This window comes from Syzygium oleosum, unplaced genomic scaffold (assembly GCF_021117445.2).
Source record: "Syzygium oleosum isolate NSW1041296 unplaced genomic scaffold, Sole_v2.1 Sole_v2.23, whole genome shotgun sequence".
NCBI lineage: Eukaryota > Viridiplantae > Streptophyta > Magnoliopsida > Myrtales > Myrtaceae > Syzygium > Syzygium oleosum.
The window spans coordinates 4713053-4726636 of NW_026607507.1; the positions used below are offsets into that span (position 1 = coordinate 4713053).

Consider the following 13584-nt stretch of genomic DNA (forward strand, 5'->3'; position numbering starts at 1 on the left):
GTCTTGTTGGAGTGTGGTTCATACTCCCCATTGATAGGGAGGCAAGCAGGTCACGAGGGCAGCGCTCCCAAGCTGATAGAAAATTTTTATAGTTTGGATCCATATTTTATTGATTGTTTAGACTTGGGCCCATGAATAGCTGCTGTCTATATATAATCTCTTTCTCTTGTTAAATGTGCTAATTATTGTGGAATCCTCTATTAGATGTAGTCCTAGTTTAAGGAGTGAACCGGAATACGCTTTATGTCTCGATTTCTTTTTCTTGCCTTTATTTTCTATTTCGTTGTGTTTGTGCGCCTAATCTTCACAAGTCTAAGATACAATTCAATCGCATCGGCCAAAAATAAAGAAGAGAACAGTTCAGTATTAAGAAGGATCAGGTCGCTCTTGTTTTCCCATGTGAAAACTTGCCCTATTAGTAAGATTTTCCTCCCTGAGATGGTCACAATGATGATTGAACCATTACAAAAAAGTTGCTACAGTTGCAGTCACTATTGATGACAGACTACCTCGAATATTGTCATGTGTATAGATAGGTAGTGATGCTATGATTTCAATGAAGACTGCCATCGACACATCTCCGGTCACTCTCCTGTCCGTGACTTGGTTGATTCTCTGCTTTCCTTGCTCCCCCATGAAAGGCATCTTGCAGAAAGGAAGAGAAGATGAGCAAAGTGAAAAAGTCTTGCACTGTGGGGACAAAAGAAGCTTTTGCCCTCCTTTTCAAACAGCTCACCACATTCTCCTCCCATCTTTTTCCCATTTTCCTTTGGCACAACACATTCTGATTACTTTACTAGACCCCATGCAATTGTCTCGATGACTTTTGTCCCTCTTTGCCTCTCTTTGAAAAGCACAACCTAATTCTTCCTCTCTTCCTTCCACACACACACACACACACAAACCCACACACAGCAGCAGCAAGCAGCACAGTTTCTCAGAAATGGTGAAAGCAGGGGGCATTTTCGTGTGCATCCTGATCATAGGCCTGGATATTGCAGCCGGTATTCTTGGCCTGGAAGCTGAGGTTGAGCAAAACAAGGTAAACCTGAACTAGAGAAAAAATGAAGGAAAGAAAAGATGGCATCTTTAACCATGTCTTTTCAAGATGCAATAACCGGGGAGTGTTCGTGGTGGTCAGGAGAAGCACCTGAGGCTGTGGATATTCGAGTGCAAGGAGCCGAGCCCAGAGGCGTTCAAGCTCGGTTTAGGCGCGGCAGCGTTCCTCGGCTTAGCCCATGTCCTCGCCAATCTGCTCGGTGGCTGCTACAACTGCATTTGCTCCCAGGACGACCTCCAAAAGGCCTCCCCCAATCGCCAACTCACCATGGCCTGCCTCGTCTTCACCTGGTATACTGTCTCTCTTTCAACTATCAATTGATTTCGGCTGCAGATTAAACGTGGATCAATGGCTCAGGATCATACTGGCGGTCGGGCTATCCATGTTGGTCGTCGGGACACTGTCGAACCACAAGTCGCGAGCCTCCTGCGGCTTCACGCACCACCACTTCCTCTCCATCGGAGGCATCCTTTGCTTCGTCCACGGCCTCTTCTGCGTCGCTTACTACGTTTCCGCCACCGCCACTGAAGGCTAATGAAGAGGTGGGTCGTGAGTCCTGATAACTTGGTCTTCAGGTGGTTTGACTAATGTTGTTCTGTTCCCCAATGTCGCACTTCCTGATGTTTTGAGCAATGCATATGGAGGTAGATGACTGATCTATGTACTGGTAGAATCTTTATGAAGACAGGGACTTCTATCGTACTATACGATGCACTCGTTTTGCTTTTTCTTAGCGACGAATGATTCGTTCATCGGAATGTATTACGGACTCTGTTATTCTCGAAATCTGAATACGAAGTCTAAAGGGAACCTGTCTACAAGAATCAAACTCGTACTGTTCGTCTAACTTACGACGCACATTCGTTTCTTAACAACGAAGCCAATATTTTCACAATCGAACTTTTGTGCTAACTTTACTATTAAACGTATTGCTTTCATGATGGTTCCTTCACCACTCGGTCTTTCTGAATAAAGAAGTCTGAGATTGACCTCCATTCACTAGTGGGGTGTATCCATACTTCTTTTTTTCTTTCTTTTGGATAAAATGAATGAAAGATGGTCTCTTTTATGATCCGACATGATGGTCTCCTTTTGAATCCGAGGAGGTCGGTTGAGCATGATGAGAATGTTGCAGAACTCGATCTCCATTGCTCGACATAAGACGAGAGTCTCGACTATCAATCCACCAATTATGCCATCTTATAGAAATCAATGGATGCCGCCTCTACTATGGTTTCAATACATTGAGAAAACATGTGGCAGAAAGCAAAAAAATGATCAAGGCCGCTGCGAAAAGTACCATGGAATCCGCATAGTTTGTACACGATGATTGCTTCAACAACGGAGGAGATGATGATGGCGACCACTTCTGGATGCAGTCCAAGACTGTTTTTCCAGATCGTGAACTCAATTTGAGACACTCTAATTCATCTTTTTACGGGTCGATAATGGATTTGGAGCAAGGCAGAAACTCGTGACATGCTCAAGTTAAGAGGCGTGTGTACCAATGAATTGCAGCCATCCATCTTTAATTCACGGGAAATTTGTCCAAAAAAGTTTTAAAACGCAAACTCAGTCATTAATTTTTCAATTTGGTCAATTTAGTCCTAAACCATTTTGACGATTTTCCACTATAATAGATCTAGCTAATTTTGATCAGAAATCGCTCAGTCGGCATTAGTCGTTCTATGTGGCATGCTTAGGCGGCCGACCGCTATATTGTACGACGACATCCATACAATAGTTGTTCCATGTCCGACATGTGTCACAGGCTAACAGATTCTTGGCCACAGAATAGCCCGTCTGGCGCCTGGTGAGCCGATAACACTAGGCCAACCTTCCTTTTATTGTTGTTCCTCATAATAGTATGGCAAATAATATTCACAAATCGAATCGTACCACTAGTTTAGCTCGAGCATCCAGTCCCTCGGAAGATACATAGTCTACTTCGATACAATAATGATTTCGGCGTGCCATATATAGTTTCATCAGGAGAGCGGCATCAACTCTCGACCAATTTGTGCATGGGATTCCAACTCCGACTTCAGAGCTCCTCAAAATTATCACTGTTCTATGCTAGCACTCCTAGCACAAACGCTCTGATGGCATTCTTACAAACCAATTATATCATCACTCCTGCATCACTAATTTTTCACCTCGTTGCCGCAAAGCTCCACTCAAAAGGTTACTAAAGGGAGAATCCTGTCCGTGTCACATGCATCTTGCATTAACAGTAACTGTTCTCTCCTAATACTTGCCAAGTTGCACCATGACTGTTCCGTTCCCGCTCTCTACCGAGTTCAAATAGGTCAAAGTCTCTTGTTCCCCTCTTGTTCCAAGTCCATTCATAGGCTTCAGATCGAGGCCGAAAGCAATTTGACACTGCTACTTTAAATGTGAATCTCTCCTAATATCTGGACATCGATTTCACGTCACCATCATGCAGGTACCGACAATGTCATGGTCCTTTCCTAAGTTAGTTCTGTCATAATACCAACATGTAAGTGGATGGATTACCATAAGAAGAAAACAAATTTGATGGTTAAGCAATGTTCAAAGTTAGTAGCCAAGTGCAAATTAGACTCTTCAATATCTTTTGGAAAAATCAAGATGACAAATGCTCGCAAGTTTGCGCATGTGACTATCGCAGCACCGGTAGAATTAAGGCATAACTTCCCGCTTCTTCAGTATTCAATCTGAGCTCTTCGTCTTCGATGCGAGTTCAGCAGAGGTGATGTCGGTCTCTCGTTGCGCCTATCATGGTCCACTCTCCGTCCCCATCCCACCTCGGAAACCCACTGATCGCACTTCTCCAAAGATCCAAAAGCACTTCGCAGATCCTCCAAATCCATGCCCAACTGATCACGACCAGCTTCATCTCCGACTCCTTCACGTCGGGCAAGCTACTCACTTCCCTGACGTCGTTGAACACGCCCCATATGGACCACGCGCGGCTTGTGTTCGACCAAATTCGCCTGCGGAGTGTTTTCACGTACAACACCATGATCAGGGGCTACGTCGGCAGCTCAAACCCAGAAAAAGCTTGGAGCTTTTACGCGGGTATGAGAAGAAAAGGCCTTGTTGGGGATGATTACACGTACCCTTTTGTGTTAAAAGCATGCGGGATGATGATGGGCTTGGCCGAGGGAAGGCTGGTTCATGGGGAGTTAGTGAAGAGAGGAAGATGTTGTCATGTGTTCGCAGTGAATGGGTTGATTGGTATGTACGGGAAATGTGGAGAAATGGGTTGTGCGAGGATGGCTTTTGATGGGGTCGAGGAAAAAGATTCGGTGTCTTGGAATTTATTATTGAGTGCTTATGTAGGGTGCGGGAATACAGAAGAGGCCCAGAAGGTGTTCGATGAAATGCCAGAAAAGGATGTGATTTCTTGGTCCATGATGATAGATGCTTACGGTAAGGTCTGTTGTTCCACCTGATTTCTTTAATTAAGTAGTTACTCTGGGGTTGCAGAGAAGTTTGTTTTACCTGAGGTTTTGCCTTTCTGCCGTTTTTTCCACCTGAATGTGACTTAAGGCATTTGGCTATCTAATGTCAATGGAATATTATAGTTGCTTATGACTGTTTCTTTATCTTCTTTTCTACCCCCAGTTAAGAGTAAATAATGATACTTCATATCTTGTTTATCTGTTAATAGATGCCTTGGAATGCTGGTTTGGTTATATTCGAAGTTATTTTCCTGAGTTTGTTAGGAACTTAATTAATTTTTACGTGCAAAGGAGATGGAAAGGAATTGGCTTCAGAGTATATAAGATATAAATTGCAACTTCTATTAAACTGAAGTGATGAAACTGGAAGAAAGTTGCATCTTCCATGAAGTAATTTCTCCTCCTGAAATGGGGATGCATACAAGTGATCGTTTATCTCTCAGAGAATTTGTGCTTACAGGCCTTCTTTGATTTTGTCAGAGAAGCGGTGATGTTGTGAGGGCTCGACTTTTCTTTGATAACATGCCTATCAGAGATACTATTTCATGGAATTCTATGATTGCTGGATATGTAAAGGGGAGAGATGTGATGGCTGCTTGTGAACTCTTTGATATGATGCCAGGGAAAAATGTGATATCTTGGAGCATTCTGCTAGATGGATATGTTTCGAATGGAAATCCCCTGGAAGCATTGAAACTTTTTAAGCAGATGCTTTTGGAACATGTGAAGGTTGACAAGGTTGCAGTGGTTGGAGCACTATCAGCATGTGCCCAGCTGGGGGCACTTGTTCAAGGGAGATGGATGCATATATATGTGGAGAGGAACAGAATCGACGTTGACATAGTCGTTCAAGCTGCGCTTCTCGATATGTACATGAAATGTGGGAGCGTCAATGAAGCCAGCAGGGCTTTTTATAGCATGTCTGAGAGAAATGCCATTTGCTATAGTGTGATGATTTTTGGATATGGTACTAATGGCCATGGAAAGAAAGCTTTGGAATTATTCAGGCAGATGGTTTGGGAAAGAAATGTATGGATTGATGATATGCTTTTCCTTGCAGTTCTTACGGCATGCAGTCATGCAGGTTTCGTCTATGAAGGTCTCTGTATCTTTGAACAGATGAAAGGAGCTTATGGTATAGAACCCAAGCTTGAGCACTATAGCTGTTTGGTTGATCTCCTTAGTCGGTCCGGCCAATTAGATAGTGCCCGAGAAGTCATAAAATCCATGCCTATGACACCCAATTGTGCCGCTTTATGGGGATCTTTGCTCTTAGCATGTCGAACTCATCGAGATGTAATGCTTGCAGAAGTTGCAGTCAAGAAGCTTGTGGAGCTAAAAGCTGATGATTGTGGGACTTACATTCTTTTATCCAATATTTATGCTGATATGGGTTTGCAGGAGGAATCATTGAGGGTATGGAAACTTATGAAGAACAGAAGTATGGAGAAGGAAACAGGGAAGAGTTCAATAGAAGTAAATGGCATTATAAAAGAGTTTGTGAGTGGAGAGAATTCCTCTATAGTAGCAGATGCATTAGAATGGATCATATGGAGCTTATCCAGCATGCCTTTGCATGAGTGATAGACTCGGAAGCCATGGGCTGAGCTCAAGTTTTTTTGCTGTCCTCCTCTCTGGATAGTAACACGATTTACGGAGTGTTCCTAAATCAGAAATGTTATCGTGGATTGAGTAAAAGAAGCTGGCATGGAGACAACTTGAGTGGCAATTCTTTTAAGCACGGTAATACGGTGCTAGCCCATGATCACTAAAGGCAATTCGAAGATAAACGTGAGTATATATGGGTCTGACACTCTATTTTTCTCATGAGTTTGTGAAAATTTGGTTTGACACAAGCAGCAGTGAAGTCACCATATGCAGAGCAACATGATGTTGGAGAAGTTTACCTTTCTGCAGCAAGAGAAAGCTTTAGCGGTTGCTGTAAAGTCTTTTTTACTCATTAGTAGGTTTGGCCTCAGCATATGCTAATTGGCCTGATTTAGCTGCTGAATCTGGTAGTGAATAATAAGATGAAGGTGCATCAATGGATGTCATTATCTCTTCTGAGTTAAAGACCTCTTTTTTGTTAAATAAGGGCCTACAGACACTAGGTAGCTGAGAGATCGTTAGTATTCACGTGCGGCTTGTTGCCATATAAACTGTTGTTGATTCCCAGTTGATTTGCACCGTGTAATGAGCCTGACGCAGATCTGTCTTTGCTTTGAAGTTCCATTTTTCTGTCCCAAACAATTAATGATTTTGTATGTGAAGTTTTCCCATCTATGAATAACAGAGGAGAGGCTGGACAAGTGAGGTGACAAAAGTGCTTCTTGCATTAACTCAATAATGTTGGAGTACATTCATCAGTTGCAGAATAATTGGTCTAAATAATCTGCAGTACCATGTGCACTTGGTCTTCGGCTCATGCGAGCTTCTTTCTTGTTTAAATCAGTGATGTCATGTGAATATTCCTCGATAAAAAGGGCCGTTTAGCATTTCTTCTTTCTCAAGCGGAAATTACTGGACAAACCCCTAAACAACAAAGTTTTTAATTTAATAAAACATAATTAAAGCTGAAAAGCTGCCTATATTAGAATCAGTTTCAGTGAGTTTGAATGCATAAGTCTGCATCGTCTGTTCAACTCGCTTCTCTTACAAGTAAAAGATGACTATACTTAGAATTCCACCAACTTCTCATTGAATAAAGACCAGCAAACCAATATAAAACTATGGAGACGGGCTCTCATCATCTGAACTAGAATCATACATCTGTCGGTCTAAAATTGCTGGAAATAGTCGCTGCCGGATATCTGGTGATGGCTGATGGTTTTCTCGTGAAGGTGATGCAGTTGGTGTCTCTGTTCTGGAAGTCTTAACTGTCTTCATCCCCGAGTCTCTCACTTCTTTGCAGGCCTTATCCAACATTATCAAGAAATCACGTACGATTACAAAGAGACGTAAACCTTCTGATTTCCCCGTGCTTCCATGGAAGTAAGCTGCCGTGCTTTCCACCAAAGCCATTATCCTCTTTTCTTCCTCCAATATCCATGCAACATCACCTTCTATACACTCGACAAAACTGGTGAGTGAGTCACGGAATTTGCTTTCTTCCTCCATGCTCTCCATCTCGGTGTTGAGGAACCGTTTAGTCTTTGCAAGTGAGACCTCCAGCTTTGCTACTGAAGCCGATAAACCATCAGCATCAATTACGGCAGCTTTTTTCACGTCTTTGAGTTCGTTGCTGACTCCAGAAACCACCTGCAGCCCAAGAGCACTATAATGTTCTGCTGAATCATGGTTTGAGTCGTCCATGAGATCTTCTGATCTAACACTAGACATGCTTTGGCTCTCGCTTGCAGATCGAGCAGCCCGAATTCCTTCAGAACGAATGATCTCCTGAACGACGAAATGCAAAAGGGTGGTTTTACCATCCTTTCCCCTGACATCAGACAATTTCAATAGTGTGTCAAGCTTAAATGCCTGCGCACCACCTCTATACGTCCCATCATTCATGCGGTTACCGGTCTTGAGGACTGCTTCCAAGAGTTTAAGGAACAGTCTGCTATCTCTGAGTTTACCACAGGCGACCTGAAATTAAAAGAGGTTAATTTTGGTTATAAAATGACAATGATCAATCTATATTATCTCTGTGCAGAACTGCATACGAATTAGAGCTAGGTATGCCCTAAGTTTCCTATCTTATGACTGACAAATGATGATGGGAATGTCTTGCACTCTGCTGACTCTAGCTTGACAGAATATCATGTATAGATTAAAGAAACGTAAGTGCAAGAAACATCCAGTTTGAACTAAGTAGTAATCATTTACCTCTAGAGTTGTTAAGGATTCTTTGATGCTGGATACTTCTTCCTGAGCGGAGTTCATAAATAGTAGTGTTTCCACTCGCTTGAAAGCGTGTGGGATGTCAACCAATACCTTCAAAAACCTCTCTGCAGGGCCAAGTTGAGACATTTCACCACTAAACAATCGGAGTTTCAGTTCCTCTGCTGCAGTTGGAGCCATTTTTACAAGAGTCTGGAGAAGCTCCACCGGAAGCTGAGTACCTGTAGTATTACAAGCATAAGAATCAGCCATCACCTTTACAAGTAATAAAGAATGATATATCCGTGAAAAGTCGAGAACTCAACGTCTCGGACCTTAGTATAAAAGCAGTGAATTGGTCTACATAACAACTTGAGAATGGCAACTCATCCTTTCTAGTCATTGTTTGCTTACCAACTCCCAAGGCATATACAGGATTCAATATCTGGATTGTATCTCAGTTACATTTGTTGTCTTGCAGACAGCAGCAAATAGTCTCGGGGCACAAAGAAAATTGATAGTCTTTAATAGGTCGCCAACCTCCAGATCATGATCTCTCTCAGGTCATGAAACCTAGGCCGTGAGCTATTGAAGCGTCAGGCTTTGCAAAGTTGGTCTCCGTGTCATGGTCTCAATTACACACAAGGATGTCATACTGCTTAGTTATCAGATTCTACAAAGTATGTACTAAGAGCTATCTAGTGATTTCTTGAAGAGGATCAACATAAAAGGGAGGAGGCTCTACATGTAGAGGCAAATATGATCGATACTTGTCACTATGATCATTTAATTTCCAGGACCAATTTCAATAGATTTAGCAGTAGTTTAGGATATGAGAAAAGCACGGGACGTGAAATTCTGCATTAGTTTTTTTTTTTTAATTTTTTTTTAATTTTTTTTTAATTTTATGAAAAGAATATTCTTTTATGCTATCATATCAAATGAGGTTATTTGATACAGTGCCTGAGAAAAGCACGACTAAAATGCACAGATGCAACGCAAACATGAATTCCCATCCAGATATAGAGTTTACCTTCTTGAAGGGCGTCACAGACTTCCTCTGTTGTCACATTAAGTGCTCGTAGTAGAATTGAGAGGTTCTGCGCTTTTTTCGTATCAATAATTTGAATATACTGAGGAGTTTCCAGTGATAATGGTTCTTTTCTACGGCCAGTTTTGTTCTTATCCACAGTGCTATATCCAAATAATGACTCCATCATCTCCTCATTGAACCTGTGAAAAATATCATGACAATGACCAGTCGAATACTTAGTTCTTAATTGACCAAGTCAATTTCAAATCATACTGGGTACTTAATTGACTAAGTCAATCTAAGATAGATCCTAGACTTACTGGAAGGACCCAGATTTGATCTCATGCCAGACCATTGTCTGATCAGAATTTGCTAGGACCTTATCCCAAAAAAATGGCTTCAACTTGGTTTTGGGGGCGTCAGATTCTGCATCGTGGTCATCCTGCTGGTTGGGTCTAAGAGGTGAAGCTCCTTTAGGAGGTAGTGGTGGAGGGCGACCACCTTTTGGAGGTGGTGGAGGCCGCGGATTGAGAAGTGGTGGCGGTGGTGGTCCAGGAGGTGATTGAACTGATTTTCCAGGCGGTGGCTTCAATGGAGGAAGCGGTACTACTCCAGTTGTTTCCAGGGAAGATACTTCAGGCTGCGACGAATCATGATGGTTGGATACTATGGAAAGATGACTCGCCAAGGATGGGGTCTTTCCACTATTAGAACTCAGTTGTTTACCGCTTGAATTTCCAACGCTATAGGATTTTTGGGAAGAACCTGATAAAGTTCACATATTGTCAGATCAGACATCAGAAATTTAGAATGATAACATGACAATGATAAAAGTAACGCCTGATAAATGAATACCTGCAGAGAAATCACTCAAGCTCAAGTTTAGAAGAGGTCTATCATCTTTTTGTCCGGCTCTGGGATCAACTTTCTTGTTCCTGCCCTTGGAACAGCATAATAAGATCAGTGCGACAACAAATAGCGTCCCAGCTGCTGTACACCCGGCAGCTATTGCACTTTTCATCCATTTGTGATCATCTTTCTTAGGAGTATGGCTTGGAGCAACATGTGTCCTTATAGGTAGAATTTCACTAGTTGGTGGTTGCTCCCGTGACTCACTTGTATCTGGCGGTAAAGATGGCTCCTCTGGTGACTCCACGAGTGCTTGTGGTTTTGGGGACGGAGAAATGGTTGGAGCAAGATTAGTTGGAGCTGGACTGGTACTCGGAGATTCTGTTGCAGAATACGGAGAAGGGCTTATTGCCACATTTTGGTTCGGAGATGGAGTTGGAGCAGGACTTGGCACGATATTTTTACGTGGAGATGTTGATGGAGCTGATGCTAGTATATTGGTTGATGTTATCTGGTGATGTGACCTGCTTACCAGATTTCTCCGAGGAATATTTGGTCCATAGAAGAGAAACTCCATGCACTCCATGAACCAGTTCCTCGTGTTCGGCTCCCCATTGGAAGTGCGTGCTCGGAGATTGTTCTCTCTTAAGCAATCCAAGAGCATGCGTTTCACATCGGGCGGCAGGATTCTCGAGGCTCTGTCCATGTTTCCTTTGATTGATCTAAGGCCATGGATTGCCTCCCGCAGTACGTATATGTCAAAATCTTGAATCACCTCTGCCCTGGCCATCAGTTCATTCTCGCAGTCAATCCATGCTTGCTCTGTCTGTTATCATATGACATATTCGAGTTTAAGGGGAATTCTTGATCTCAAAGTGCAACTGAATGGGGCTGTCAAGTCAAATTATGTGTAAGGATCATCATTGTTCCTTAGATATCCAGCTACTAAGTTTCCAAAAGGGTTCTTTCATCTAATCAAAGTGATTTTTTCTTTCAAGAATACGCAGCACAGGTTAATTGCAATGTCTATCTAGAGCCAGGAGAGACTTAGCACGTAAATCGTAGATGGAGCACCATCAAACTCGCAGGAAATTGAAGAATGAAGGGTACACGGTCATACAGACAAATGGGTCTCAGTTGAAATGGATTCTCAGATTCTTCTCTCTCAAGTTACCGTTTCATTTTTTTCCCAGGAACATCTCAATTAACTCACATCCCGAAAATTTATGCATTGCGAAACACCTGATGAATCAATTCTGTTCCTCTTATACGTCTTTGTTTTCTTTTTCTTCTCTTTTTTTTGCGGGACGCTCGAATTTGTCTTTTTATCAAAGATTACTCCGCACTCTATAGGCCATCCGATCATCTAGGCAAGTACAAATTCTTTAGGAACAGCTTTTCTTTTTCCAGGAGCTTTTCCAACAAAAGACAAACCAGCTAAATAGATTCAACCAGGAAACACATACCTACCTATAAATTAAGCTCCAAAGCAGGCAAAAGAAATTGTCGAAATTCAACAAAGCGAAAAAAGAAAAAAAAAGACATGCGAACAATCCTCGTACCGTGTAGGAACTCGTCTGCGGTGGCGATGAAGCGCCTCCATTTCCGAGAAGTTCGTGCCCAGCTTTTCTCTTGCCTTCCGAGCTCCCAGTGGCCAATGCACATAGCAGAATCGCGAAAATGACCGGCCCACTTTTGACTCTCATTTCTATTCCTTCTCACATTGCCAGTCTCTCGCTTCTCTTCTCATTTCATCCAATTTGAATTCCCTCACGACTTTGTCTTGATCACCATCCAAAAAGGTAGAGGGTAAAAAGAATCACCTTCGCCACGTAAAACCCAAATGGCTTTTTTATCTTCTTCTTCTTCCTCCTGCTGCTGCTGCTGTTCGTTGATCCACAACGGCCACGTCCCCTTAAGTCAAATATCCCTCAGGATCAAGATTGGGACGTCCTAACGACAAGAGAATCGAGAACCCACGAAAAATCGGGGGACGAACGTGGAAATGCCGGATCCAACAAGCCGCCTCACGAAACGAGCGACCAACCGACGCGGGCGTGTCCAAAAAAAAAAAAATCGAACCTTTACCGGGAAATCAAGAAACTTGAAGGCGGAAAAGAGATGGGTGTCGGCGGGACGATCACAGAAACGCGCCCGCGAATGATCTGGAGCCCCTCTCTAGGGGCGAGCTTTGCCCTCTTCCATTTGCATGCTTTCTTGAACGAACGCGCGAGGAAAGAGAAGGAGAAGGAGCAGGAGGAGAAGAAGGGCGCCACCTCGGAGGGTAGACGTGACGAGAACAAAGTGGGAACGTCCATAATCTTTGGTGGGGTCGTAATTCGCAATCTGCCCTTCTTTCTTTGCGTTTATTACATCTCGACCAGGCCCCAGGTGGGGGTATTCTTGATTTTCAAATTGTTTCCCCACAGTTCTTGCATCTCCGAAACGTCCGTTCTTGTGAAGGCTCACTCCCCTCACAATCTCTCTTGATTTTCAACCAAATTTTAGTACATCGGGCGAGATAATCTCAACAAAACACGAGTGAACTCGGTTCGTTGTAAAAGGATCTAAATTGTTATTTAAATTCCTCCAGATCGAACATAACTTGAGGGGAAGTATTCCGACACCATGCGTGCTAATCAGGAGATTAAAAGACGACGAATTACATATTTGGAGGGGGTACGAGGAGATTCGACCAATTCTATCCATATCCGGATAAACATGAAAATTACCATTTTGAGAATATTTTCTGAAGGCCTATTCTTCTTTTGCCGATTGCCAATTTATCTACGCATTTTCTCCTTCACAAACACGCATCAAACGTGGGCCTTTTTGGGTGCTAATAAATAGTAATTAGTTTGGCTCCCCCTCCCTAACATGTAAGATGCGCAGCCCCTTACTATGAAAATTGATAACCATGAGCTAATTATAATTATTTATTCAATAAACTCAACAAAACAAATCCAGGGGATGTAGCTCAGATGGTAGAGCGCTCGCTTAGCATGCGAGAGGTACGGGGATCGATACCCCGCATCTCCACGTTGAAGTTTTCTGCTTTTTTTGATATTTTTAAAAAAAAATTTGGGGGTCTTTAGCTCTCTGATCTTGCACGCAAATTTTGTTGCGTGAAAACTTTGAGTAATGTTTGACCACATTGAGCTGGAAAAATCCGTTCTTGTGGAATTCCATGATCAAGGGGCTACGCCTGTACTTGTTGTGGCTTCCCTTTTCAAGTCCCTTGTCTTGTACCGTGAATTTTCCAAGTTTCGGTCGAAAGGCGGATAATTTCGCTTACCCTTTTGTCTTGAAGGCGTGCGGTGAACTGTTGTTTGTCGAAATTCGGAAAAGAGTTCATGGCGAGATAGTGCTTGGCG

General features: G+C 42.8%; 3 protein-coding genes and 1 non-coding gene across 6 annotated transcripts; 3 read left to right on the forward strand and 1 right to left on the reverse strand.

The window, feature by feature from the left end:
• The first annotated feature begins 585 nt into the window (after window positions 1–585).
• Window positions 586–1846, forward strand: LOC115682296 (protein VASCULATURE COMPLEXITY AND CONNECTIVITY). Of its 2 annotated transcripts, none has more exons than XM_056321477.1 (3): window positions 586–1042; window positions 1126–1350; window positions 1418–1846. In XM_056321477.1, exons 1-3 carry the CDS (start codon window positions 944–946, stop codon window positions 1586–1588), a joined length of 495 nt encoding a protein of 164 aa, XP_056177452.1. In that variant the 5' UTR covers window positions 586–943; the 3' UTR covers window positions 1589–1846. The 2 variants fall into 2 exon arrangements, with proteins under 2 accessions (XP_056177452.1, XP_030462338.2); XM_030606478.2 differs by having other exon boundaries at window positions 598–1042; window positions 1142–1350.
• Window positions 1847–3524: 1678 nt separating this feature from the next.
• LOC115682294 (pentatricopeptide repeat-containing protein At3g29230-like) lies at window positions 3525–6796 on the forward strand. Of its 2 annotated transcripts, none has more exons than XM_030606476.2 (2): window positions 3525–4479; window positions 4987–6796. In XM_030606476.2, exons 1-2 carry the CDS (start codon window positions 3820–3822, stop codon window positions 6088–6090), a joined length of 1764 nt encoding a protein of 587 aa, XP_030462336.1. In that variant the 5' UTR covers window positions 3525–3819; the 3' UTR covers window positions 6091–6796. The 2 variants fall into 2 exon arrangements, with proteins under 2 accessions (XP_030462336.1, XP_056158252.1); XM_056302277.1 differs by having other exon boundaries at window positions 3525–4474; window positions 5129–6796.
• A 277-nt stretch (window positions 6797–7073) lies between these two features.
• Window positions 7074–12521, reverse strand: LOC115682291 (formin-like protein 3). The gene is made up of 6 exons (XM_030606467.2): window positions 11773–12521; window positions 10217–11036; window positions 9682–10126; window positions 9362–9561; window positions 8335–8570; window positions 7074–8094 (listed from the first exon to the last, which is right to left on the reverse strand). The coding sequence occupies exons 1-6, from the start codon at window positions 11914–11916 to the stop codon at window positions 7234–7236; spliced, it is 2706 nt and encodes a 901-aa protein (XP_030462327.1). The 5' UTR covers window positions 11917–12521; the 3' UTR covers window positions 7074–7233.
• Window positions 12522–13176: 655 nt separating this feature from the next.
• On the forward strand, window positions 13177–13249 carry TRNAA-AGC (transfer RNA alanine (anticodon AGC)). Its single transcript has one exon. It is a non-coding gene; the product is annotated as a tRNA-Ala (tRNA).
• The last annotated feature ends 335 nt before the right edge of the window (window positions 13250–13584 follow it).

Excerpts from the sequence above, each read along its gene's own strand:
- LOC115682296 (XM_056321477.1), top strand. The coding sequence starts at position 944 with ATGGTGAAAGCAGGGGGCATTTTCGTGTGCATCCTGATCATAGGCCTG. Across the intron at positions 1,043-1,125 it reads CTGAGGTTGAGCAAAACAAG|TGTTCGTGGTGGTCAGGAGA; the intron begins GTAAACCTGAAC and ends ATAACCGGGGAG. Across the intron at positions 1,351-1,417 it reads GCCTGCCTCGTCTTCACCTG|GATCATACTGGCGGTCGGGC; the intron begins GTATACTGTCTC and ends TCAATGGCTCAG.
- LOC115682294 (XM_030606476.2), top strand. The coding sequence starts at position 3,820 with ATGGTCCACTCTCCGTCCCCATCCCACCTCGGAAACCCACTGATCGCA. Across the intron at positions 4,480-4,986 it reads TGATAGATGCTTACGGTAAG|AGAAGCGGTGATGTTGTGAG; the intron begins GTCTGTTGTTCC and ends TGATTTTGTCAG.
- LOC115682291 (XM_030606467.2), bottom strand. The coding sequence starts at position 11,916 with ATGAGAGTCAAAAGTGGGCCGGTCATTTTCGCGATTCTGCTATGTGCA. Across the intron at positions 10,127-10,216 it reads CTTGAGTGATTTCTCTGCAG|GTTCTTCCCAAAAATCCTAT; the intron begins GTATTCATTTAT and ends GAACTTTATCAG. Across the intron at positions 8,095-8,334 it reads AATCCTTAACAACTCTAGAG|GTCGCCTGTGGTAAACTCAG; the intron begins GTAAATGATTAC and ends TTTTAATTTCAG.